Raw genomic sequence first — 26,135 nt, 5'->3', positions numbered from 1 at the left:
AGAGATACAAGTGGGTTGGGTGGGAGCGGGGTTGGAACCAAAGATTTGTGGTCGGATTGTCGTGTGGTGGCAGGGGATGAGCTAACAGATGAGATGTCGGCAGCTTAGTAGGTACTAGGTACTGAAGACGGTGATACTAGTTGGGTGATGATAAATATGGTCTCAAGGTTGTTATGAGTACTGCGAACGATTCAATTGTTACTAGTTATTCAGGGTTTACCATTCAGCAACTCGGGAGTACCGATGTGACTCTAGTACTACAAAGATTATATATATTCACTCCCACACGATTAGAGCAAAGAGTACTTACTACTAGTACGAGAAAAAAACAACCCAACAGCGAAACCAATGGCGAATAAATACAAACACAAACCTTTTTCAGACAGAAACTACAGGTACAAGATAATGAAATCCAATATATCTAAGATTCGGTTTTCCGATCATCTCGATTGTAGTCTACGTGATGATCATAAGTTGAGTGGACTTGCCCGCATAGGCGGACAGCCTCGAAAGTTTTTGTTTGGCGTTATAATTTGGGTGAAGGCTATATTACTAATAGAAATTAATCTGATATCAACTAGCATCATTGGTCTAGTGGTAGAATTCATCGTTGCCATCGATGAGGCCCGTGTTCGATTCACGGATGATGCACACATTTTTTCTATCATCGGTAGAGATATTACCATTCTACTCCCCCCTCTCCGATTATTATCTATTATCTATTCTGTTTTCGAATTTACTCATCCTTTTTTTTTTTTTTATTGACGTATATATTTACTTACCCATTGTTTGGCCTTCATGTTCTAGCTCATTATCCCACTACAGTGTCACCCTAAAAGCTGCACCGTCATCATCAGCATACCATATTTGTATCTTCTGATTCTTCTCTTGTATGTACAGCATTGCTGCGAGCAAATAAGCAGCCGGGGACTAACAGTCTATTTACCCGACCACTGGCAAATATATACAGCGAAATTAAAGTACCCTTGTATGTACCCGTGATTATATACCCAGAATTGATGAAACCGCCACCGTGATGCAGTTGTCACATCATGTAACAACATCCCTCCTTCTCCGTCTACCTTGATTCGCGTATCGACTATCCAAGCCGAGTCGACCAAGTGCCAGAGTCTCCAGCGTCTCCGTCTTGCCACCCCACAATTTCCCTCTTCCAGATCCATCCGGCTGTCTCTGGATTGGAGGTATCCAGCATGTGACCATCGCCCCAAAGAGCATGCATACGGCAAAGACAATCAAAACGTAGCCGTGACGCTTTACCGGCTCTTCCCCGAAACCGCCGCCGAAGTTGTAGTAGGCTGAAAATACCTGCACCACTATGGAACCGATCTTACCAGCGCCGGCGCTAAGTCCGTGACAGGTGGCACGGTAACGGGTGGGGAAGATTTCAGCGGGGATGATGTAGGTTGTAGCATTGGGCCCTACAGAAATGATGGTTAGAGACATCTATATTCGACTCCACGGAGGAAAGGTTACGTACCAAAGTTGAAGAGTGCCTGGCCGATGACGTACAAAACAACGGCCACAGGACCCTCCTTTTGTACGGTGATAAGCATGCAACCCAGGGCGATGAAGAGTGCGGATAGTGCGAGAAACGAGTACTTCTGTAGAGCGACTCTGTCCAGTTTGTGGATCACCAAGATGAGAAGAAGTCCGCCGACAAAGCTACCCACGTTCAATATGACCAGTGCGTGAGTGCAACTTGCGAAGAACATGTCATAGACGCTTGCCCCAGGACTGTCGTTCGTCTCCCAGTAAGGCGCTGGTGCGCTCAAATGAAGAGACCCCCAGGTTTTAGCCAAGAACTGCGGGCTCGAGAGACTGATGCCGTAGAAGCCAAAGTCCAAGAAGAACCAGGACACGGCCGTCGCAGCTAGGGTCCGCCAGTTGCCTTCCACCCAAAAGTATTGTACGATGTCCTTCCACGTTAAGCGCCAGTGCGAGTTCAGAGTCGCTGGTTGAAGGATCCCGGTCTGGGATGTGGAGGATCGGTCCTCGGCCGTGATGGTAGTCAGGGAATATGCCTGCCCAGGAAAATTGTGCCAGCTTTCAGTTTCAAGAGTTGGGGAGGAGGAAACCACATTTGGATCAGTAAAGAGTGTGGTTGCATCGAACTCGACCTTCACTGGATCATCGTCAATCTCCATGAGGAAGCGTGGCGACTCTGGAACGAAGAACCGGAAGCAAGTTGCTATTGCTGCCGGTATCACGCCGATACCAATGACGTAGCGCCACATCCTATCAACAGACATGGTCAAATCAGTGGTATCTGAACGGCTGGTGGCGATGACAATCAGCGACACGAGGTTTGCCCAGATCTGCCCCAAAGGTTGCATGAAGAAAACCGAAGCCATCATCCTTGCTCGGTGCTTAGTGGGAGCAAATTCGCTTGTGATGACCGAACTCAAAGGATAGTCGGCTCCGACACCAATTCCCACAACTATACGCCACCAGATGAGCCATGCGTAGATGCTCATTGAATCGTTTTCTCCGCGGGAGGCCATCACAACGCCCAGTGTGGACGTGATCATGAGAATCAACTCCAATCCATACATCTTCTTGCGTCCATTCCGATCCGCTAGGTACCCAAACAAGACCTGTCCCAGTAGCGTCCCGCCCAGTGTAGCAATGTTGAATAGAGTGATCTTGATCGAAGAGACCTCCTTTTTCCAGTAGACGTAGGAGATCATCGGAAGTGCCATATTGCTTGCAAACAGTGTGTATCCATCGAGAAAGAAGCCAACACCGGCAACGAAGACGATCAAGTATTGGAATCCCTGGCGATCGATTGTGTCGTACACCTGCCGAGCGCGAACATCTCGATCCTATGGCACCAGCACAGTATTAGCTAGCAGATTCACAATGTGAATCATCCGAAAGATTCTACCTGCTCATGCTCAAAATCCTGAGCTCGGTCGGTCTTATACCAACGCGTGCGGAACTTGCCCATGGCTGTCTGTTCGTGTTGGCGTTTGGATCAGATGGATTCTAGAAATCAGATTGTACACGGATGACATCATGAAGGGCCATCGAGCTGCAAGTACAGTAGGAAGAATAGATCCTGCGGCCCCCAGATCTGAGGATGAAGGTCTAAGAAAAAGGATGGCGCAACGTTGAAAAATAGGGGAGGATGAGTCTGAGAGGGGTACTCGAGGCCCACCATGAGGCCAGAGGCACAATATACTTCTCCCGGGAAGGTTTGAACTAAGCAGAAACGCGACGGGGTGATTGGAGGAAGCTGTGACAGTGCGTGCAGTAGCGGCCGGAGTGGAGCTCAATGCCTGGGGCACCGCCCAATTCCTCGCTCCACGTGCGGCACGTGCGGACAGGATGGGGACTCATTGGGGCCCACCTGCCCACTTGGCTGCCTCTGTCAGATGAACGAGAGACGCCAGTAGTAGCATGATCCCGGAGTTCTTTCGGTCCCTGGCCAGGCTCCCGAGCTGCCTTCCACTGGATACGAGGCAAATTTGCCATTTGTGACATTTGAGTTCGCCGAGCGATGAAACCTGGTTATAGCTGAAAGCCGTCCTACTGGTTCGACCAAACACGTGCCCCTTGTGCCTCGTAAGGTCCCAATCTTGGCGGAAGTTTCACAATAAAGTTAAGGTATTGTAAATGAAACTGACGCGTGGCCGCACAGGAGCAAGCAAGAAAAAAAAGGAAAAGATTATGCATTGTACCTGAGAACCCAACGCCCTCTAAACTCCTTGCTGCAGACTCGTAAACCACTGATTCCATGATGGGTTATTAGTAGATGCTATGCCTGTTTTCCGAACCACGTTTCCCCTGGGTATCGTATTCAATGTTTAATGGAGTGTGTTGTATTATTATGTGGTGCTTTCCGTAAGAAATTGGCAAAATGCTTTCCGGTCTAGTGGAGCACGTTAGCAATCGCGCTGGGAATGTTCGAAGAGAAACCTACCCAAATCATCAAGAAATTGGATAGATAATGTCCTCATCTGGGAGAGAATGTCAAAGTTGGGCTGCAACTGGAGAACCACCGGCTTTCCTGCCTTCTTGCCCGGATTGAAGCTGTCGATGCAGTTGATCGGAATGGACACATAGCGCTTCAACTCCTTCCGTTGTGAGTTGGCAAAGAAAAGCATGACTTGTTTGCCGTTATGATTACGTAGAATGCGTAGGTTCTGGCTGATGCACTCTTCCCCTCGGCCTTTGGACTTCGCCTCGGCGATGCCTGCTATGAAGACCAATTTTGAACCCAGGACTAATTCTTGGAACTGCACACAATCTGCAACCGGGAATCAGCAAAAATTCGATTACTGCTAGAGTATTCTGCTACCCACCATGCCAGTCATCAAAAGTATAAGAGATTTGTGTGAGGAACACGTTGTGGGCCGATTGAACGGTTTGCTCGTCCATGAAGGAAACGCGCAGCGACGACTCGTTCGGGAGCTTTGGATGCTCAAGATGGGGAACCGGAAGCTTGGTATCGTTGACTACAGATGAATCACGACGGGTTAGCACGGTCATCCGCAGGCCCTTTTCGAACACTTACAAGTATGTATCAAAGGAGTCTGCTGACCCGGTCCCCCGCCCAACTCAAGACTCTTCAAACTCCCCGTGGCATCCTTGCGTATGTCGATGCAAGTGAAGCGTAGCTTGAAGAGTTTACTGCTCCGAACGAAGGAGCTGTAATGGCTCCATCAGCGGTTGTCGTCTGCACGGGATACTGGGCAATACGCACATGGTCACAGAATGGTTCAGCGGTAAGCGGCAGGTGTCTTCGTATAAGGAGAAGCATGAAGCCTGCCTCGACCGGGATCCAATTGAAGAAGCCGTACGACTCAGCGGAGGTGGGAAAATAGGCGATGTGGCATAGCTGGGACCGGAAGAGCTTGTGGAGGAAGAGACTATGCTTTCTGGTCGAGATACGGACAGCGGAAGAGGCCAGTCCTCGGCTTCCAAATGGGCGCCTGGGTGGCTCATTGCAGATGCAAGGGACTTTAAGTAGCAACGGCCCGAACCCTCAACTGTGCACACTGCAATGTGGCGGGTGACTGACGGGCGACGATCGTGCGGATCCCCAGGAGCTGATCAACGTGTACTAGGGTTGAGGGCACTTGCATCATTCCCAATGTCGACGAGGAGAGTTCCCACAGCACAGGCCGATCCGAAGCAGTGCAAAACGGCTGGTCTTCGCTGATTGAGGGCGAGGTTATAAAGCAAGTGCTTAGTTAGGCAAGCGATAAGGGAACGCTGACGCGGGTGCCATAGGGACCTTATGCCCAGGCCCAGGGCGGGGGAACCACGGACAACGTGCTCGAAAGGCGCCCTGTGATTTGAGACTCCAGCGCGGATGAGTGGAGACACATCCCTGCGGCCGGTACACCTCGTGGTGATATGGATGGTCCGTGATGCGCTTTCCTAGTCGCTGTCAGTGCTTGGAGAGGATGGATTGAAATGTTTTCACGATATCAACCCACCTATTATACGTTGCTGCTTGAGGAACTCGTGGATAGGTACCCGCTCATCCTGGAGTTAGTGCCTCTGTGCGGGAACACAGACTAAAGTGTTGGTGGGTACCTCGAGTCATGGCGAGCGAGCCAGAAGCATATATTGCGATCCTCCCAGTCTAATCTTTGACTCGGCATTGCATACTCGGGTCGGCAGCAGGATGCAGGGAAGCTTAGGGATGCTGGCCAAAAGCCTATGGCGTGCATGAAGGCAGAGGCATGTTGTTGTATTGTCTACTAGTCGAGGCATCCCCCGACATCCCGTGGTCATGTGACGTGTGTCGGATTCGCCGGCATACCTTACGTAAATCACAAGGCGGCTTGCCAGACTAGCACAATGAGAGCACGGCCGACTATCGGTGATGCTCGGTCCGCTGGCGTACTTGGGTTCGCAGTCTTCCGTTGACAATCATCGCAGAAGAAAAAGTGGTATTAGTCTATGTACTTCTATGCGGACAGCCCTATCTACATGGGGTATCCTAAGATCAGAATGAAACGAAACCATATGCGAGACACCAAAAACACCGGCTAGGCTTCGCAGAGCTGAACAGAAATACAACGCAGGATGGATGCAACCCAACTAACCAGGAAGAATGCAAGCGAGCGAGCGTTGGTAACAAAGAACTGTCGGGGCGCTCTGCCATGGGGTCATAAAATGGGTATGATCCGCAAAGCCGCCAGAGATTATAGGGTATATAGATGCGAACCGGAAAAGAAAACAAATATCTTCAAAACCAAGTCAGAGAAAGCCGATCGTACAATCGTACAATAGATGAACACTTTGTGCAGCGAGGCCAGCGTGCGATGTTGGGACATTAGCAGGCACTCACTTTATGGACAGAAACGCGCCGCGGCCACAGGACCGGGAAAGATGCGGTGATCAAGTCGACGCGACGAACTCAAATGTGCCGAATTTGAGTGACTCGCTCTTTTCATCAGCATATTGCGGAGAGAGATGCGTCAGACGTGAAACATCCAACCGCGGGATACTGGATGTGTGGAAGCGTCCCATCCAGCTATCACCGTTGGGGTCTCATTGAAACCCCAGCCCACAAACAATGGTCTGCTTCCTGGATGCAGGGGCGGTGACCCTTTTACGCGTGGATGAATCCTCGATGTGCAGCAAATGACCAATTCCCTTTACCCAGTCCCGTTATTAGTGTGTGTAGTTTATTGAAGAGGCTTCTGGGCGATGATGCGATAACTGGTTGTCACAAGTCGCATGGTATCCATCTTGATGAAAGCCTCGCCGTCGAGACACAAGCGGTTGATCAGGGTCTTGAAGTGGCGGGGCAACACGTGGGTCTTGACCAGTCCCAAAATGACCTGGCGCATGGAGCGGAAGTAGAAGTCAACCTTGTCAATGAGGGGCGCCTGCAGACCTCCAACACTGGCATTGTCGGAGCGGACGACAGAGAAGCCGGCATCGGTAAGGGCCTTCTCGAGACTTTCGGGGGTGGGAGTGCCAACAGCACCGATCAAAGGCTTTACGCGACGCATGAGTTCGGTATGCTCGGGGTTGCTCGGATCGTAGTCGGGCAGGCTAACCCAATCGAGGAGGGAGATCTTGGCGCCGGGCTTGACGACGCGGTAGATTTCGCGGAAGAGGGAGGGAAGGTCTTTGCACAGACTGAGTGCTTGGATCTGGTAGAAAGCGTCGAAGCTAGCATCCTCGAAAGGCAGGGGAAGATTGTTGAAGTCCTGGACGACGAAAGAATTATTCGTGAAGCCGAGCTTCTCATTGTAAGTCTTAGCCTGGCCAATCTGATTGGGATCAATGTTGAGTCCCGTGACCTTCGCGCCGGAGTATTGCGTCATGTGCGCGGCCACTCTTCCGCGACCGCAACCCAAGTCCAACACGTGATCGCCGGCGCTAAGGCCGATATCCTGCGCAATCGATTCCTCGTACAACAACTGGTTCTCCAGCACGGTCGCCTTCTTGCTCATGAATGGGGGGATGTACATCTTCTCCACGTCGCCCAGCGCGCACAGATGATTGAGCACTCCATAGTATGCCTTGAGGCAGTCGCCAACCTTTGCCTGATAGTCCGGACCCAGCGTCTCAATCATCGCTTTCTCGTCAGACCAGTCGAGATTGTAGATGACGTAGGATGCCATGAAGTCATCGACCTGCTTGGGGGTGAGGTTGTTCAGATACCGGAAGGCCTTCCAAAAGGTCTTCCATCGCTTGGGCGACGCCGAATTGTGCAGATCAGGGCGGGTTTGGGGAAGCTCCTTGTTGGCGAGCTTCTGCTTCTCAACAGCGTCCAGGGAGCTGCTCTCGGAGCTCCGGCCGGACTGGCGCGACGCCAAGACGGTTGTTTGGGTATCCATTTCTTCACGCTATAAGATTAAGAGCTTGATCGCGGCGTTGACAGCAACAAAATTCAACGGCAACAGCAACAGCTGGAAGCAACGACAGCAGTGCGAGATTAGGAGTGAGGGAAGTGCTTTAGGGGGAGGGTTGGTTGGTGACAAGGCAGTGGGTGAGAGACTAGAGACGGCGGTTATTTTTGTTGTCCAGAAAGTGCCATGCCAGAGTCGCAATGCGATTTCTCCCTCTTTTTTTCTCTCGACAAGATGGAAAGGCGGGGCTAGGCTTTAATTTATAAGCACTGCAACGGAGGGAATTTTTTTTTTCTGACTCCTCTTTCCTGTAACAGTGAGGTGCCTCTGCAACGGCGCTGGGCGGCGCCATCGGGGGGGATCTTAATAATATTGATTGATTTGCCGTATGACCTGCCATGGGAAGTTAGCGATGGCCACTGTGGATTAGCCATTGTCACCGGATCTGGAAAGCATCGGAAGAGTCGGAAGTGGCAGGTCCAGAGCAGCACGGGAAGGGACGGCAGCGACGAACCGGAGGATGGAGAATGGAGGAGAGTCATGGGCGATGCGCGTTGGCTCTGGCTCCGTTGTTTGGGATTTGCCTTTGGAGAATAACGGCTACCACTACTTGGACTACGGCGGCAGGGTCATCTCCTCACAGGAATCAGCCCCCCCTGTTAGTTTGGCGGTAAACTATTTGCTGGGAGAGGAGTGGGGGAAGAGCTGTCGCTACTACGCACGTTAACTCTTAGTATTCGACTAGATTATCGGCCCTGGAATGAGTCAAGGGTCTGCCGGCCACATCACGGACCTCTTTTCCCCTCTGATCACCAGAGCTGCTGTGATGCCACTGGGATGTATCTACTGTACTTCGGATAAATTGCTCACCACTGATTGACTGCGAGCGAGCTTGACAGTTAACTACTACTGTTAGACTCCCGGAGTTTTACCAGCAGAGCCATCGTCTAACAGCTTGAGACTGGTAACTAATAGTGGTTGTCTTCATGGAGTGATGCGATGGTTCAGGGAACTGCTAGTGTTGGAGCTAGTAGAGAATTAGTGTGTAGAGGAAGGAGCTGGGTAACCCACTTCCCAGGGTACTTGCTGTGTAGTGTGTACCACTACCACAGTACGTACATGATTTCTTAGCACCCACCACTACCATTAACTAGTGCCGTGATCCGTCCAGGGTGTTTTGCTGACGGTGTCCACCAAGGCTATCAGCTCTCTGGTCTATACACCGAGTCCGAGCCGTTCGTTTATTTGTTCCTGGCGCGCCAAGCTGTCTCCATCGCGTAGTGGAATGCAAAGGCCCATTCACGGATGAGCTGATCAATGGGCACCCGCCGTGCAAAATGAGCACGGCCTTGGCAATCAATGCTTACTTCTCCTCACAAGCAACGCTCCCGAAGCCGGACCACTTCGAATTATGATCTCGAAGGCCTTCATACCCATGATTTTATGAGCCAGACTAAAATTTGCTGCTTGGTTTGCCATTTCCGCCTACCTCTGCCCTATAGGGATGTTGCCATGGCTTGGCTTTGAACGAAGGGGCGATTGTTTGAAGTGAGGAGCTATTGACGATCCATTTGTCGGTTCCCTACCTACGGAGGATCATGGTAGGTATTACCCAAGAGTTTCTCGATTATCCCTCATGTTCAGGCCCTATGGTTCCCGAGTGGTCTTGCAAAATTTTTCTGAACGATCGCATCTTTTTTTTTTTTTTTTCGAACCAGACGGCTTCTGACTGGATCAGGCAATTCACCGCGCCTCGGACTTCCCACCCGAGCATCCGCCCCACCCGCGCCTCGCTCTTCTGGCCGTATTTCCGTTAAACTCTTCATCTCGCTCTTCCGCTGGTCTTCCGTATCCGTATCTCCTGGCTCCGGCTCATCTCCGTCTCTCTGGCCTCCTGTGTCAGACATTGTCTTGGTAAGAAGCGTTCCATTCTTCCTATTCTTCTAGCGACTTCTAGGGTCCCTCGGATCGGGGTTTGCGGCACGTAGGAGGCAAATTCCCGTTGGTGTTGATTTTTGAAACCTTTTTCACCGATCGCCTTCGTCGTCATCAGCTCGTGGAGACATACTCGAAGTCACTGCGCTGCGCGATGATCACAAGGCCATCCACCGTTTAATGCGGAGGGGAAGGGAGATTGGCATGTACTCAGTTCTCACTGCCAGCCAACCGTCCGGGGATGTTGGAGACAAGAGCTCTCGTCGTATTTACCTCATGTAGCATGGATTGACGGTCGCATATACTTCGTCGTGGGATGCAAGTCCATCCTGCGGAGTCGGCTAGATTGATGGATTGATTACTCTTACGCGTGTAGGCCAGTCTGGAAATGACGTGGCTGGCCTGGCCTGGCCATTATCACACCCGTTATCCTTGCTCGTGCAGGTGCAGCCCAGTGGTCCGACGTTTTCTTTGTCCCTCGTGTGTCATGCCGTCATGGATCGTCGCACGCTTTGATACTACGTGGGACAACAGGAAGAGGCGGATTTCTCCGTCTTATGTGGTATTCGCAATGAACATCATGCGCTTTTTTCATTGTTAGTACCTTTTTCTCCCTCGCGCTATATTGACAGTACCCACTTCGCTCCACTCTGGCTCCGACTCTATCCTCAGCGCGGCAGTCACACCAACAGTAATCCGTGAGAGAAAGAAACCCAGAGAATGCATGCTATCGCTTAGTGTCGCTCGTTCTCCCGTAAGACCGAAGATAGACAAATTACCACGATAATTAAAACCAAATTTTATCAAATAAAATATTATTTTCACAAAATAAATAAATAAATAAAAATAAAAACCCTATCCTCACAATAACACACCAACACGTGACCACACTGAATCGGCAACAATTTCCGCGTTCCTCCGTACCCTTCATGACCATAGAAAACATCACCACCACGACAAAGAAACCATCAAACCCAGATGTATAGCATCAAAAGACGTCCAAATAAGCTTATATTTAAAGCCCAGCCCTCCCCGAACGCCTACAGCAAGCCATCCTCCAAACGGAGCGCACAGCGAGCAGGTTCCAGGCCCACTCTCGCCATTAGGCAGCCAGATATTTCCCTTCTAACTATCCTGACTACTGGGTACATCACAACGGGAAAGGGTAAAGGAGCAAGCGCCAAGATAATTCTCGAACCTCAGATCAGCTGTTCGTCCGAGCTGCCGGGTGGCGACTGCTTTGGGGATGGAATTCCCATCTATTATTCGTTCGGTGGGTTGTGGACGGGAGGGTCGGTGGTAGTGGTGGTGGGATTGCCCTCGTGGGTACCGGTGTAGTACTTCTTCTTATGGGATGATCTCGGTGTGCTGAGATGTACCTCCCTGTAGAAGGGCAGGTGTTGTTAGTAGTAGGTTTCTGCTGGGGTTCGGTGGGCAGGTAGGTAGGTAGGTAGGTGTGGATTCAGGGTCTACTCCGATGGGCTGGGTCCTACTGACTTTACTGACTCCGAGTCACCTTTGTTTAATTCCGATGGTTGATCCTATTCGTGCGTGCCTTGATCCTGCCTGCTGGTGATTAGTTAAGAAGGATCTTCTTTTTTTTTTTTTTTTCTTTGTCTTATCTAAGCTCTTGCTGCTTTGTCGGGTACTAGTATTAAGATGCACGACCATGTCGGGATATCTGGCCACTCGAAAGAGGGAGTTGTGGGTTTTTAAGCTTCCTGAATAAGGGCAGAATATCCAATAGTAGCCTAGAATGCCATCCTCAATGCTTGAGTGGAAGAGCTAGACCCAGTGATGTGCTTTTTACTCTGTACTGATGCCCTAGGAACATGTCGGATGTACCGGCAACGATAGCGGAGTTTGATGGATGACAGCTAACCTGACATAGAAATGCAGATCATCCCGAAAATCCCGTTAGTAGGGGTCCTAGAGCTTGAAGTTTTAGTCATAGTAAGTTGCCTTTAGCTGTGGGTTTGTACCAATAGAACGGCAGTTGGGTCTTCCAGCTGTAGTAAGTAAGTAGTAGCTCCCGCGGCAACATGAAACATGACTCGCGAAAATCAGTGTACAAGATGAGTACAAAGAGATCAGGTGACCATGACTTTTGCCTCTTGTGGTGTCTGCAGATGTTGCATGCCTCCACTTTGTCTTGAAGTTTTACTGGTCATCTTATATGTGCATCTCTTTGTTTCTTTCTGCAGACTTTACCGAATACTTCTTAATGCAGTCTCTTACAAAGTGCATGATTGCTGAAAGCCTGTATTTCTTTATCATACAACAAATGATCTACTTGTATGTATTAGTTGTACCTTGCTGGCAATATGTTTGTTTGATGCCACTAGTAGAGCATAGATTGCAGTCGCCAGAACCAGCTGACAAATCATCAAGATGCTCGCACACAGTCTATCTGAAAAGCCTTGCAGCTCGACATTTGTAGCTCATATTTACTGATCTTAAATCTCATATATTTATTAGACTTACTCTGCCTCATTTCATAACAGCAGTGGGAGTGGAGAGCAATGTTACGGCTTTTATCTAATTTTTTGGGCCGTGAGAATAGGCTCCCACCAAATACAATGATACATCAATGAATACTTTTTTCTTTATGTATTCAAGCTCAAAATACTTTGCCAGCGACACTGAGAACTTGGTTGATTTATCTGTGAATTATAGCTGATGGTCGTTGTGTTGACATTTTTTTATTTTGGGAGGATCTGATCTGTCGGAGATACCCAGCTATCTTGCCTACGCAGGACCGGGAGTCTCCCACACAAGATATCAGGTAGCCTAGTACGCATCTGCGTCTATAAAGGAACCCCTCTTTCTAACAATTAATGAGCAAGTAAGATGCCTATATTAATCAGTTTAGCAAAATTTTTATTCATCTCTGTACGGTTCTCAACCTCACTTTGGATTCACGCAAGAAGTTATAGCTTACCTTTGTGAAAAGGAGTCACTTTGGTCATACACTTGAACAATCTCGCTTTTGTGGGGATGCCTGGAACTGTTAATGCAGATTATATTAGTGTCATATGGGAGTACAGCTGTGAATAGCACGACAGCCTTCCTTCTATATGCCTATGGAAAGGGCTAAACATATATAGAGCTCGATATTGATCTGAGAGAAGACCCCTTCCAGCTGAGCAACCATGGCCTTCGGAGGCATGTCCACTGACTCTCATTCTACGATTTGTCCTTGGTGCAACCTATATACCCAGAAGTACCTATAGCACGGTATATGTCCACGCTTATTTATGGAATTCACACATACAAACCGTTTACCCTAAGCCCCGAAACAAACCACCGTGGTGAAGGTGCACACGAACCCTTCTTGATAAAGAAAGAACACGAGAGCACCTTCCTTCTCTTGCACCAATTTAAGCTACACTCTTCATCACATTCCTGAGACCATACATAGACTCTAATCATCACTGTTACAGCTACCTTTATTATTTGCTGCACGGCATTACACTCGTTCAATAGTCAGCTCTATCCTTATACACCTATAATCATCACACTCCATCCAACAGACGTCAGCAATCCTCATTTTTTCACCATGCCTCCTAGAGTGAGAAACACCATGTGCTGTTCTTTACCAACATATACGCAAACTCTGTCTTATATTTTCTCCAGAGATCCTACAGAAAGAGATATGAAACAGACCAGACCGATCGCCCAAGAGCGCCCATTGAGAACATGACCATGGCTGACGCGGTATGTCACGCAAGTCTATCTACATTTTGAGCTTTGCCACTGATGCATGCACCATGCAATATCTAGGGACGTGAACTACAGCGACTCACCAGAAACATAATGCACGCTAAACGAAATATAAAGCACTGGGAATCGGAGCATGAGGAACTTATCGCCCGTTTCTATAATTCCAAGGGAAAGATAATTGTGCCACCAGGAGTGGCCGAAAAGGCCAATGTGATAGCTCATCATGGCGAGAGTAGTGGTGAAAGCTCGAAGTTCGAGGGTGATACAAATATGCCTGAGCAGACTCCACCGAATTCCGAGAGTGGCGAGGTCCCGAGAGAGGGTAAAATGGACGTGGATGAGGACGTACAATGTGAGAAAGCCAATGTTGTTGTTGGCAATGCTGATGGTCGCTTACAGGAGGTAGCTACAACTGCTACCGCCGGTTGCGACGATCAGCTTCTTCCCGATTCTGGGGACGTTGGGTGTTTGGACGATTTGATGGACTTGTCGGATGAACTGAAGGGGGAAGAGGATTGCTTAGGTAGAGCACTTGGGTCGCTCAAAATCCATGTTTAGGTTGCTGGGTGAGGCTCACTGGTTTGATATTGAATGTTGTTGTTGGAATAAGTTGCAGTGGTCTATGCTAGAAAGAGCAGTGTTTGTCAAACCTTAGTGTCTTTTGCTAATGTCATTGTTGACATCTTGAAACCTCATAATGCCAATACCAGTTATTTACTGTTGAGGCATATAGCTACTAGCAAAGCAATGAAAACAAGAGCAAATTAGTGTGTTGAATTTATAGTTATCTGGGTGCTAGCAGAGCAAAATAAATAAGTATTCTGAGCAGGATAAGCGCGGGTATATAATCTCTGTCTACTCTAGCATTATCTTATTATTATTTTAACACAGTCTTCTAGACGGAGGAATGTACAGAGAAATATTAAATAAAACTATAAATATTTTTTAAATAGATAATTTTTTATATATTAAGTATTAATTTAGAATACTATAAGAGGGTAGCCAGTAGAGTTATTCTTAGAAGGCTCTAGAAAATATTAAACTTCTTTTAATTCAGTACTTTAGTAAAGCTGTCAGCAGGATTCCAAATACTTATAATATATTAAATTAATATAATAGCTAATTTAATAAGATTTATTATAAATAAATAATAGTTATCTAGCCATCTAGTAAACCAGATATAAATATTATAATTAAAGATTTATAATAAATTAATAATATTATTTAATAAAAGTATCTTGCCATTATCTGATATTTTAAGATTAAATATTTATATTAATTTCTTAATATATAGAGTATTCTTAGCGGCGGCATTATATATACAGAATTCTGTAATAATAGAAGAGAATATAATAATATTCTATTTATTAAAAAAACCAGCTAATAGAGCCTCCTGTATAAAAAATAATAAATCTTTTTATAAATTTATTATTTTTATTATTAGTATATACAGTATTTATATAAATTTTAATTTTTTTAATATGATCAGCTGCCAGAGTAATTCCATAGAAAATAATAATATATAAATATTTATATATATATTTTAAGACTTTTATATCTATTATAATTAAAGTATATATATATTTCTGTAAACAGAAAATAATATAATATAAATTAAATCTTATTTTAATAATTAATTAGTTTAATCTATCTATAAGACTTTAGTATTTATTAAAATTAATATTATTAATTAATATTGTAATACAATCAGCCTTAATATAAATAAATATTATAAAAATAATAATATTTAAATAAAATTATATTTCTGCAGCAGCAAAATACTTTTTTATATAAGTAAATTATATAAGTAAAATATTATATATATTATAATTATATAAAATATTATAGTTAAACAGAACCCTGGGATTCACTTAATTTCTTAAAATTAAATATTTTATTAAAATAATATTTTATTAAAATCAGATCTGCCTGTTCAGGACTAATAATAATAAAATTATTTATATAAATAATAAATTATATTTTATTATTTTTATATACACAGAGGTCTTCCAGTAGAAATTTAAAATTAATTTCTTATAATTTTTTATTAAAAATATAATACCAGAGATAGACTATCTGGTAAAATTTATATAAAATTATTTTAAATAAATAAATCTATTCAGAAGGATCCTTATAAAATCTAATTAATTATTTCATATAAATCTTTTTACTTTCTATTTAGATATATAAATAAATAAATATAATATTATACTATTTCCAGCAGAGACCCTTAATAGCTATATTAATTATAAATATTTTAAAAATAATCTCGCTTGCAACGGGGGCAAAGAATTTAATATAATTAATATTAAATATTTAATAATTATTACAGATTACCCAGCAGGTACAAAATTATATAATAATATTTTTTATATTAATCTTTAAATTAAATATTTATTTATCTGGAATTATATAAGTATCTAGAGAATATTCAACTACTTTATATATATTTATTTATTTAATTTTATTAATCTATATAGTTATAGCCTTCTTCCAGTAGAAGATAAGCAGGAATAAGATAACTTCTATATAAATATTTAATATATTAATTTTATATTATTTAAGAATAAATAAAAAAAATAGATTAAGCTTTTACTCTAGTACAGCTATTTATTTATTTTTTAGCTATGAAAAGATCTTCTTTTTTATAATATATTATGATTGCCTCAGGATAGTTATTTTAATATTTATAATAAATAATTTAGATTTAGCAAGGCAGAAATTTTATATTAAATATTTAATAAATGATGCATTATAGCCGGAGAATTATTTAATTAAATAAATTAAATCAGTTTTAATAGATTCTATAAAAGTAGAAATTATCTATATTCTTTTATTTACAGGTTTATTAGTAATATTATCCTGTATTAAAAGATTTTATATAAGAAAATTCTTAACAGTTTTATTTATAGTTATATATAAAAAAATATTTTTAAAATTAATTAAAATACCTGTTTAAAGTATAATTAAATCTTTAAAAATAAATATAATAATTACTTTACTAGGATCTTTATAGTTATCTCTATATATATAATTCTTATAAAAAATCATATTTCTTAATTTTTTTATCTTGTTTAAATTAAGATATTAAATTAAATAAATATAATTATAATTACTGTTAAAGCTAATAAAGTAGCCAGTTTTTACACGGGGGGATATCTTTTTAAATATAATTTAATTTTTTATAAATATATATTAGTAGCAGTAATATCTAAAAATATATAAAAAATCAAGCAAGATATTAAAATTTAGAAGATTATAATATAATTAATATAAATAAACAGATATTTATTTGATTTTATTTCTAGTAGATACTAAATAATTCTAGATCTGTATAGTAAATCTTACAGTAAATAACTAGAAAATAATAAATAAATTAAAGTCAAGTATTATAATCCTGCTTATTTAATTAAATAAACTATTATATTACTTAGCAAAGCTATTTATCTCCGGAATTTAAAAAAATAATATAATAATATAAATTTCTTAATCTTTATAATTTATCTATTTTTTAAAACAGTTGAATTCACGGCCCTTGTTAAAATATTATATTATTATATAATAATCAAGTATATTCTTATATTTATTATTTATTTAAATAAATTTAATAAAAATATTATTTTTCTATTTCAGCATAGCTATTTAGACTAAATAAATAATATTATTAACTATAATAAATATATAATTAAATTCTCTATACCCGGTAGAAATTATTTTCTATATATTAATATACTAGAACTGGATAGAATCAGTAGTCTTTAAAATTAGATTTCTAAATATTATATATTTTATTTTTCTTAGAAAATATACCTTGCAGTAAAAATTCTCACAGTATTCAAATTTAATTTATTAATTTTTTATAACAGAAACAATCTTATAAAATCTTATATAACTGTAATGCTTGTATAAAAGTAGGAGATTTATAATAAATAAAATAAATCCTGGATTTTCTGTATACATAAAAAATATATTTTTATATATTTATAAATAATTTATTATCTTGTTATTCTATTCCCTGCATAAAATCAGATTCTTAATATTTATATATATTCTAAATTTCTTATATAGACAGTCCGCTGAGAAAAGATTATAAATAAGATTTAGTTAATAAAATACTTTAATTTTAATTTTAAAATATTTATTATTTATAGATAAAAGCAGGGTATAATAACCAGTAAATCTAATAATATTAATATTATTATCAGCTATTCTATATTTATAGAAGTTAGAAATCTTAATATTATAATATTTATCAAGTAAAGTATATTTAAAGATTAAATACTGGAAACTCCCTATATTATAAATCTAGTATAAAAAATATTAATAATAGTTATAATTACTATTCCTGAAATAATTAAAAAATATATATTTTTATTATCTGATTTTATTTTATATCAAATAATATATTATATAAATATCTCCGCTGCTGCAGATATTATTACTATTAATTTAAAATTATTTTTTAAATTTAAATTTAATTTTTTATTATATTTACTGCTTCTCCTGTAAAACCAGATATTTAAAATATAAAAAATCCAGTTTACTGAACATGATTTAAAGTCTATATATTAATATTTTAATAATTTATAATTCTTTAACTTGTAATAGTTATAGATACTATTAATATTTATTAATTTTTTTTATATTTTTGCAGCATAGTTTTTCGCAGAAATATTTTTTTCTAGAAAAATAACTGCTTTTTATTAATCTTTAATAATATTAAATTTACTGGATAAATTATAATCTTTATTTTTATTAATAATAATAATATCTAAATCTTTTATTTTAGATTTTTTATATTTTTTTAAAATACTTTTATAAAGGCTGCAGAATTACTTTTTTATATAAATTTTATTTATGTTTTCTAATGACAAGTATTTTATAATTAATATTTATATAAAAAATTCTGTTTATAGTTTATTTATTATTAAAAGACTTATTATAAATAGTAGAATAATATAGTTAAGTTCTATTATTATATTATATGTCTTCAGGAAATCATTAATATATTAATATAAAATAAAGTAATCAGAATATATTTATTTAGTTATTTTTATAATTACTAATTAGCATTCTACAACACTGTACTTTAATATAATGGAATAAATTAATTTAAATATATTATTAATATATTTTTTATTTTTTCTAGATTTTCTGAATTATTTTCCTACCTTGTCTTCTAGTTAACTAATAAAATAATTAATTAAAATTATTAAGTAATTGTGCTATATAATATATTTTATATATATATTAAAAAATCTAGATAAATCCAGGTTAATTAAATTATTTAATCCAGTATTCTTAAATATACACTTCAAGTGGAACTCTTAATCAGTATAATTAAAATATTTCTTGAATAAGATAAACAGATTGAATAAATTTTTTAGAAAAGATATTAGAAAGTAGTCTACCTAGGTTATTACTTATATAAGAATTATTTAAATAAAGAATATATTCTTAAATATAATATTTTATTCTACTACGTGTGCCATGGCATTAAATTAGTATATTTAATATAGATAAATCTAATAAATTAAGTTAAATAAAACATTTTTTTGATGTAGTAAAGTATTTAAATTAAATATTTAAAAAAAATTAAAATAATTCTTTAAGGTCAGTATATCCTTTGCTTTTATTACTGCAGGAGTTATAAGTTCTCCGCTTTATTTAGAATCTAGATCTGTAATATAAAGATCTGAATAACTTTACAGGAGTGTAGCTGGACTTATAATTTATTAAAATATATAACTACTAGTAAAGCAATAAAAATAAGAGTAAATTAATATATTAAATTTGTAGTTATCTGGGTGCTAGCAGAGCAAAATAAATAGGTATTCTGAGCGGGGTAAGCGCGGGCACATGACCTCCGCCTACTCCGGCATTGCCTCATTATTGCTTCAACATTTACTTATAGTACTAAGGTGCTTACTCTTTGTCTGAAGATCGGGGAAGGTAGAAGCATTACTAGTAGCTCAAAATCACGCTTCCAAGCCGCACCGCAAGTATTGTCCATCACAACTCGCAACGTCAGGGGAGAACTATATAAACAAAACAGAATTATATATCAAAAGTGTTATCACACAAATAATTCCAAAACATGCACTCATCAGAAACTCTACTTTAGGACCAGCTTTGTGTCCGACCATACCATAGCTCGCGGTCGGGCCGTAAGCAGCACCCTTCGGCACGGGTGGAGATAAGCGGATAGGAATATGAGGAGTGGGAACCAAATCCCCTTAGTTACTCCACTTTACGCAGTAGCTCAGGCAATGGGGATTAGGCGGGATACCCGCCGTGTCCAGTTTACGTAGTGCCATGCATATGACGGAGCACAGATGCGACTTGCACATTGGGGGGAAAGGAAGTGCAGTAACTAGTAGTGAGGATAGGTAGCCCCTCATTATGCGGGGTTGGGAGTATAGAAAGATACTGGGGTTCTGTGATTTCACTTACACACAACTTAAATAGCCTATGCTGACCAGGAAATCATCGCATCTTGTCTATCGCCTTTAATCTTTTCTGCATATCATCTGCTGCTCATCATGACCATGAGAAGCGACTGCAACGTCCACGGCCTCGAGTTCCGTGAAGCAAAACCCTCGCAGGGAGATCCTGCTCGTCCTGTTGCTGATCTCTTTCGTCTTGACGATCGCACTATCATCAGTATATCTCCTGGAATCCGGTATTACTGTATTACATGATTACATGCTAACAGCAACGCTTCCATACAGTCACCGGCGCTACCGGCTTCCTAGGCACCACGCTCGCCATTGCGATCCTCGAAAGCGGCGGTGATGTCGTCTGTCTTGATCTCGCACCCGTCCAGAATTCTCCGGATTGGCGTACGTCCTTCCCCATCTTCCAACTTAATCAAAGAGAGGGGAGTGCCTCTAACCAGCGTCCGATTACAGATAAAGTCGAAGCCGCCGCAACAGCGCACGCACGTCAACTCACCTACTACCCCCTCGACGTAACGGACGAATCCGGCGTAGAGAAAACTTTCACCCAGTTCATCCCTACCCTACGATACCCACTCAAGGGTCTTGTCGCCTGCGCAGGCCTATCCCGCAATGGTCCCGCGACCGAATTCCCCGTCTCATCGTTTCGCCGGATGCTAGATACCAATGTGACGGGAACGTTTCTCATCGCGCAGGCGGCGGCCCGGGAAATGCTCAGGACGAATACTACGGGTAGCATGGTATTTGTGGCTAGTATGAGTGGTTATGTGTCGAATAAGGTTAGGACGATGTCTTCTGTAGTTGTGCGAGAGAGTGGGCTGACATAGGTACTTTGTTACTAGGGCGTCGATACAGCCGGATACAACGCCTCCAAGGCGGCCGTTCATCAACTCACACGGTCTCTAGCTGCCGAGTGGGGATCGAGGGTTGGAATGCCTTTGATTAGGGTCAATTCGCTCTCACCTGGGTATATTCGGACTGCGGCGACGGCAGAAGCGCTTCAGAAGCCAGGGATGGAGAGCCAGTGGGTGGGTGATAACATGCTGTTTCGGTTAAGTACGGCGGATGAGTTCCGGGCACCGGTGCTTTTCATGCTTGGGGATGGGAGTAGTTTTATGACTGGGGCGGATTTGCGGGTGGATGGGGGGCATTGTGCGTGGTAGGGAGGGAGGGTCTTATCTGTGTTTGGTTTAGCATGGTATGGTATGGGGAGGTATTTATGGTGGCTCCAAGCTGGATTCATATGTTGCTTTTGATATGAAGAGAGAGTTTTATTTGTTCTGACTGTCTATTATTTGGAGAATTAAATGAAAGTATAAAATGAGAGACTCCTTACAAACACAAAAGGCACGAGGACGTGGTCACCTGATTATGAAGAATAATAGTTCCTAGCCGCTTTCCTGACGAAAGTGAACGCAGTTGAAAATCTCCTGACACACTTCTATCGGTTTAGCAATATCTTCTCCCCCTTTCCACATGGCCCACGACTTGGAATATAACCAGAATATAACCAGCTTCACCATAGCTCATTGATGCAAACCCCAAAGCGCAACTTCCCGTCAACTTCTCAATCTACGAATCCCCATCTGCCTCACCTGTCTCCCCCATACCATGAGGACAATCACCCCTCCAAAAGCTGGGAGCGTAATCAACCCAGCAGTGCCGAACAGCCATCCCGGACCAACTCTATCGTTCCATGGGGCGATGAAGACAGCCGAGAGAACTCCCAAGATAAGCCTCCAAACTCCCATCCCTGCCGACACCTCTGAAACATGGTTCGGGAAACATTCACAGAGATACGTCATTGCAACCGGGAGAAGGGAGATAGCACCGAAGGTGAGGAGAAGAAAGCCGAGTGCCAAAAGCACCCAATGGTAATGGTACTCTAAACTAGCACCAAATAGGCCAAGGCCTATGGGAAGCATTATCACTGGGACCCAGAGACAGTGAAGCCGGTATTCCGGGCGCCATTCTGTAGGTTCAATGTCCTGCGACTTGGACTTTCGGTGGAACAGGTATAAAGGAAGTCTGTCGCTGATGAAGTGGCCGTATAACTCCGCGAGTGCGGTGCCGATTGCTTGGGTGAGCGTGACTGTGGTGCTCGGGTTAACGGCCAACATGAACTAGGGGAGAGACTGAGAGCGTACATGAAGCCATCGAAATCTTTGACATTGCGTATCCACCTTCGTCTCGAGGGGCTTCAACGAAGGTGACACCGAGGATAATGGCCATTGAAGCAAAGCCAAAGTCTACCATCATGACGAAACCCACAATTATTGAGACGGGAGAAAAAGACACTAGGAAGATATCATAAAGAATGGTTCCCTTATGAATATCAGCCTAAGCTACGAGTGCTGATGATGCGGTAAGAATAAGACTCACCATGTTCTTCCAGCTTGCTCTAAGCTGTGGTGGAACCGCTCTTCCTCGGAGATACATGTTCCATTTTTCTGATGTAAAGGATTGCCGCGCTTGTTCTCCCCCCGCAAATGCTGCCTCTTCAATAAAGGCAAGGATTAACAGAGCCAACACCCCATTCATGGGTACAGTATACCAGAAAGAGATAGGCCACGAAGCTCTCGCATCAACATATGCACCTAATGTTGGGCCGATTGCAACCCCCAAGAGGAATGGAATATGCAGTATATGCAGACATTTACCTCGCTGATGCCGGAAGTAAGTCCGCAAGACGAACTCGGAGCCAAGGACTAAAGGTACCCCTGCGCATAGACCGGCGAAGAGACGAGAGATCACGAATGGAATGTAATCCGATGGACTAGTCATCATGGCAGACCATACCGAGCTGAAAAGCATGCCGATGGTTGACCAGAAAAGACAGAAGCAGGAGCCGTACCTACGGCTAAGAGGGACGACTAGGATAGAGGAGACCATGATTCCAATGAGCCCGCATGAGACCTCTTACTCTCAGTAACATGTTGCTATATCAATGTGTGCTACTTACGGCGAGAGAAATCTGAGTAGCCGTCTTGTGATACAGAGGTGCTTGGAGATATGATCCTTGCATGTTCGTCATAGCAGTGGCTTGACTAGAAAAACAAGCAATAGCCCATATCGAAAGTACACGCGCCTTTCTCGAGGGCTTCCAGTTCTGGTTTCGTCAGTTTTTCATTCGCTTAAACTCGACAAAGAACATACCAAGGGGTCATTAGGGTCGTCTGATGGCTGCGGGTCGAGCACGAGCCCATCAGGGGTGGTTTTGAGGCCATGAACAACCTCCTGGGTCTTCTCCTCATCGAACATGGTCGCAAAGTTGGTGGTTGAGAGATTGTATTCTGCTTCGATCGAGATTCATGATGGCGGTGGTGCTGGTGAGCCCCTTGCATCTGAAGATACTAAGACCTGAAGTTTGACTTCGACTAGCACCATATTGTACAGATAAGATAACTGTCCCTTGATTGCAGGTTTCATCGCGATGAAGTTACTCCATTGCTATCGGAAAAAAGTTAACAATGGACAATGCATAGGTCGTGCAGCTGGTCCGAGCTCCAATCCCCTCTCGAGTCGCACTTGCTGCAGTGATACCCAAGCACCCCTCATTCAGCATGAGATAAATATTCTCCTGCTCGTAAGCTCCTGAGATCTTTACCTACCACTAGGATTGACTCCATATAGGCACAATGACCCTAACCGAGACGCCCTTCACCATCGACAACCTTCCCTACGGTGTAATCTCCACCGCGGAGACACCAACTCCAAGATGCGCGACTGTTCTGGAGGACGATGTCATAGATCTGAGTGCACTTGAGAAGGATGGATATTTCAAGTCAATTCCGGGATTCAAAGGCGAAGTTTTCTCTATGGTATCTGATAGACACCAGTCCTCCTTCATTTTCTAATAAACAAGGCCTAATCTCTCTACAGCCAACTTTGAACAAGTTCGCCTCTCTTCCCAAAGAAGCCCACGTACAGACCAGAGCAGCGCTTGTCGACCTTCTCTCCGACAATGATATCCGCAAAAAATATGCCATTCCCCTCTCAAAAGTGCAAAACCACCTCCCAATGGAAACCAAGAACTTCAGCGACTTTTACTGTTCGTTCGAACACACCAGAAACGTACGTCTACCCCAGCTTCACTCTCTGCATCCAGACACTCAAAACACCAGTGCTCCGAACTCTTCTCTCTGAAGCCTCCAGCCTCATGGTTCGTCATCCCCTCCGTCTACAACGGACGACAAAGCAGTCTCCGCATCTCCGGTACTCCTATCCGACGACCCTGGGGCGTGACGCTCGACTCCAACAAACCCAACGACCCACCAGCTTTCAGACCCAGCGCACGCTTCGACTTTGAGTTAGAAATGGGCGTTTACCTATCCCATCCACTCCCCCCAGGCGAGATCCTCAACATCAACAACGCAAAGGACCACATCTTCGGATTGGTCATCCTGAATGACTGGTCTGCAAGGGATATCCAGACATACGAGATGGCACCACTGGGCCCATTCCACAGCAAGGGCTCGGGAACGAGCATCTCACCATGGATTGTACCTATCGAGGCACTGGAGGGGTCATACTGTAATGCGAGGGTGCAGGACCCGGCACCCTTGAAACACCTAGCATGGAAGGGCAGAGAAACCGAGGCAACATTCGATATTGAATTGAAAGCGAGGGTTATCAGTAAGCCTTCCCCTCACCGCTCCTTGACATCGCCCCTCCATCCTTGGACCACCATGACACGATACTGAGAGATACACAGGAAACGGCAAATCCTACACCGTCACAGAGACAAACCTGAAGGAGCTTTACTGGACTCCGTTCCAGCAGGTTACCCATCTCTGTAGTGCAGGCGAGGGGCTCTCGACAGGTGATATCTTCGGCACCGGCACCATAACCAGTGACGTACGTAACTCCCACCCTTCCAAATCCACTACAAGTAGATTTATACGACACTAACAACTAATGAAAGCGCCTCAACGCCCAAGGCGAACAAATCGGAATCGCCTGCCTCCTAGAGCGAGGACTGAAAAGAAACATCCTCTCCGAAGCCAGCAAGGACGGACTCGAGTTCCTTGCAGACGGAGACGAAGTCATCATGGAAGGATGGTGCGTTAACCGTCTCACGGGGGGTAAATTCGGGTTTGGAGAGTGTCGTAGTATCATCCTTCCTGCTTTGAAGGAGGGATCTTGGGAGTGATTGAGTGAGTGATAACTAGTGGCCTAATCACACAATGCATCAACCAGCCTTGAGCAGTTCGGAATGTGCATTTGTATCTAGATACTACGTAGTAGTATCGGTGAAGGATGGACGGGGGTGGAAGAATGCTTTCTAATATCTTTCCCTATCCATTATGAAATATTCTGAAATGATCAGACTGTCTACGAACTCAATAATAGTACTAGCTGATAAGTATATTTCCCACTATTTTCCTGTTCAATCATTGATGAGTACTAGTAGTAGAACCACAAGGTAAAAAGAAAATCCTCCGAGAAGTTAATACAATTTCCTCCGAATGGCATTTGCAGTTACTACTTTCCTCTCCCTGTCTAAGTACTAACTCTCGGACCCCCTTGCTGACTAGGCTGACATTAATCTCCTCAGGCAAAGACCACCTACCAGCCAGCAAGACTGAAACAGAAATAAATACACATTGGCATCGTGGAATAAAGAAGAAGATTGCAATTGAATTTTGAAGAACAGGTGACGATGAGTATTATATAAGGGAGGGATAAGAATTAAATTAGAAGAATATAATGTATAGTAGATATTATTGGGATTTCCCAATACTCATTTCTCTGTGAAACTCAGTTATCATGGGATAGAAGAAGTGAGGGGGTTGCGGTTTAGGAGAGGAGAGGTTGAGTGTCAAACACGGCTTTATTTATTGGGAAAGGATTGAATTTTTATCTAGTATGGAGGTATTTTTTTACGAGTTAGTATTTTGGTGCGGGATATATTATGGCGACAGGGACTAGAGGGATTAAATGGGGAGCAATCGGAAGGTCAGGAATGGGAGGAGGAAAAGGGGAAGAGAAAGAGGGGAAAGAAAGCAAGCGCGGGGGCGGCCACATATGCGGCATCATCGAACATCGTGTGCTCTTTTCTTTCAACTACAACCATGTCAAAAACTTTGTGGTAAACTTCGGGAAAACACTCGCTTTGAATTCATTCTAGGCTAGAATTTTGATTCTTATGGTCATCAAGCGTTATCATCAACTTTCA

General features: G+C 42.8%; 8 protein-coding genes and 1 non-coding gene across 9 annotated transcripts; 4 read left to right on the top strand and 5 right to left on the bottom strand.

Annotated features, from left to right (window-relative positions):
• The first annotated feature begins 580 nt into the window (after nt 1-580).
• On the top strand, nt 581-651 carry AKAW2_t50017A. The gene has a single exon. It is a non-coding gene; the product is annotated as a tRNA-Gly (tRNA).
• Nucleotides 652-1,050: 399 nt separating this feature from the next.
• AKAW2_51428S (phosphate transporter) lies at nt 1,051-2,968 on the bottom strand (the record flags this gene model as incomplete). Its single annotated transcript, XM_041691356.1, has 3 exons — nt 1,051-1,439; nt 1,499-2,843; nt 2,906-2,968. 3 exons carry the CDS (start codon nt 2,966-2,968, stop codon nt 1,051-1,053), a joined length of 1,797 nt encoding a protein of 598 aa, XP_041544849.1.
• Nucleotides 2,969-3,848: 880 nt separating this feature from the next.
• AKAW2_51427S (uncharacterized protein) lies at nt 3,849-4,968 on the bottom strand (the record flags this gene model as incomplete). Its single annotated transcript, XM_041691355.1, has 5 exons — nt 3,849-3,892; nt 3,944-4,270; nt 4,326-4,478; nt 4,538-4,671; nt 4,727-4,968. 5 exons carry the CDS (start codon nt 4,966-4,968, stop codon nt 3,849-3,851), a joined length of 900 nt encoding a protein of 299 aa, XP_041544848.1.
• Nucleotides 4,969-6,665: 1,697 nt separating this feature from the next.
• On the bottom strand, nt 6,666-7,829 carry AKAW2_51426S (class I SAM-dependent methyltransferase; the record flags this gene model as incomplete). The annotated part of the gene is made up of 1 exon (XM_041691354.1): nt 6,666-7,829. One exon carries the CDS (start codon nt 7,827-7,829, stop codon nt 6,666-6,668), a length of 1,164 nt encoding a protein of 387 aa, XP_041544847.1.
• Nucleotides 7,830-13,475: 5,646 nt separating this feature from the next.
• AKAW2_51425A (uncharacterized protein) lies at nt 13,476-14,057 on the top strand (the record flags this gene model as incomplete). The annotated part of the gene is made up of 2 exons (XM_041691353.1): nt 13,476-13,493; nt 13,560-14,057. 2 exons carry the CDS (start codon nt 13,476-13,478, stop codon nt 14,055-14,057), a joined length of 516 nt encoding a protein of 171 aa, XP_041544846.1.
• Nucleotides 14,058-20,041: 5,984 nt separating this feature from the next.
• Nucleotides 20,042-21,120, top strand: AKAW2_51424A (uncharacterized protein; the record flags this gene model as incomplete). Its single annotated transcript, XM_041691352.1, has 4 exons — nt 20,042-20,162; nt 20,231-20,341; nt 20,411-20,736; nt 20,800-21,120. 4 exons carry the CDS (start codon nt 20,042-20,044, stop codon nt 21,118-21,120), a joined length of 879 nt encoding a protein of 292 aa, XP_041544845.1.
• Nucleotides 21,121-21,516: 396 nt separating this feature from the next.
• AKAW2_51423S (uncharacterized protein) lies at nt 21,517-22,216 on the bottom strand (the record flags this gene model as incomplete). Its single annotated transcript, XM_041691351.1, has 2 exons — nt 21,517-22,049; nt 22,105-22,216. The coding sequence occupies 2 exons, from the start codon at nt 22,214-22,216 to the stop codon at nt 21,517-21,519; spliced, it is 645 nt and encodes a 214-aa protein (XP_041544844.1).
• Nucleotides 22,217-22,901: 685 nt separating this feature from the next.
• AKAW2_51422S (uncharacterized protein) lies at nt 22,902-23,218 on the bottom strand (the record flags this gene model as incomplete). Its single annotated transcript, XM_041691350.1, has 2 exons — nt 22,902-23,066; nt 23,114-23,218. The coding sequence occupies 2 exons, from the start codon at nt 23,216-23,218 to the stop codon at nt 22,902-22,904; spliced, it is 270 nt and encodes an 89-aa protein (XP_041544843.1).
• Nucleotides 23,219-23,595: 377 nt separating this feature from the next.
• Nucleotides 23,596-24,660, top strand: AKAW2_51421A (uncharacterized protein; the record flags this gene model as incomplete). Its single annotated transcript, XM_041691349.1, has 3 exons — nt 23,596-23,778; nt 23,840-24,031; nt 24,082-24,660. The coding sequence occupies 3 exons, from the start codon at nt 23,596-23,598 to the stop codon at nt 24,658-24,660; spliced, it is 954 nt and encodes a 317-aa protein (XP_041544842.1).
• Nucleotides 24,661-26,135: the final 1,475 nt, after the last annotated feature.

Source organism: Aspergillus luchuensis, chromosome 5 (assembly GCF_016861625.1).
Source record: "Aspergillus luchuensis IFO 4308 DNA, chromosome 5, nearly complete sequence".
Lineage (NCBI taxonomy): Eukaryota > Fungi > Ascomycota > Eurotiomycetes > Eurotiales > Aspergillaceae > Aspergillus > Aspergillus luchuensis.
Note: the sequence above shows the minus strand (reverse complement) of the source record. Positions and strands in the feature narration are given on the sequence as shown.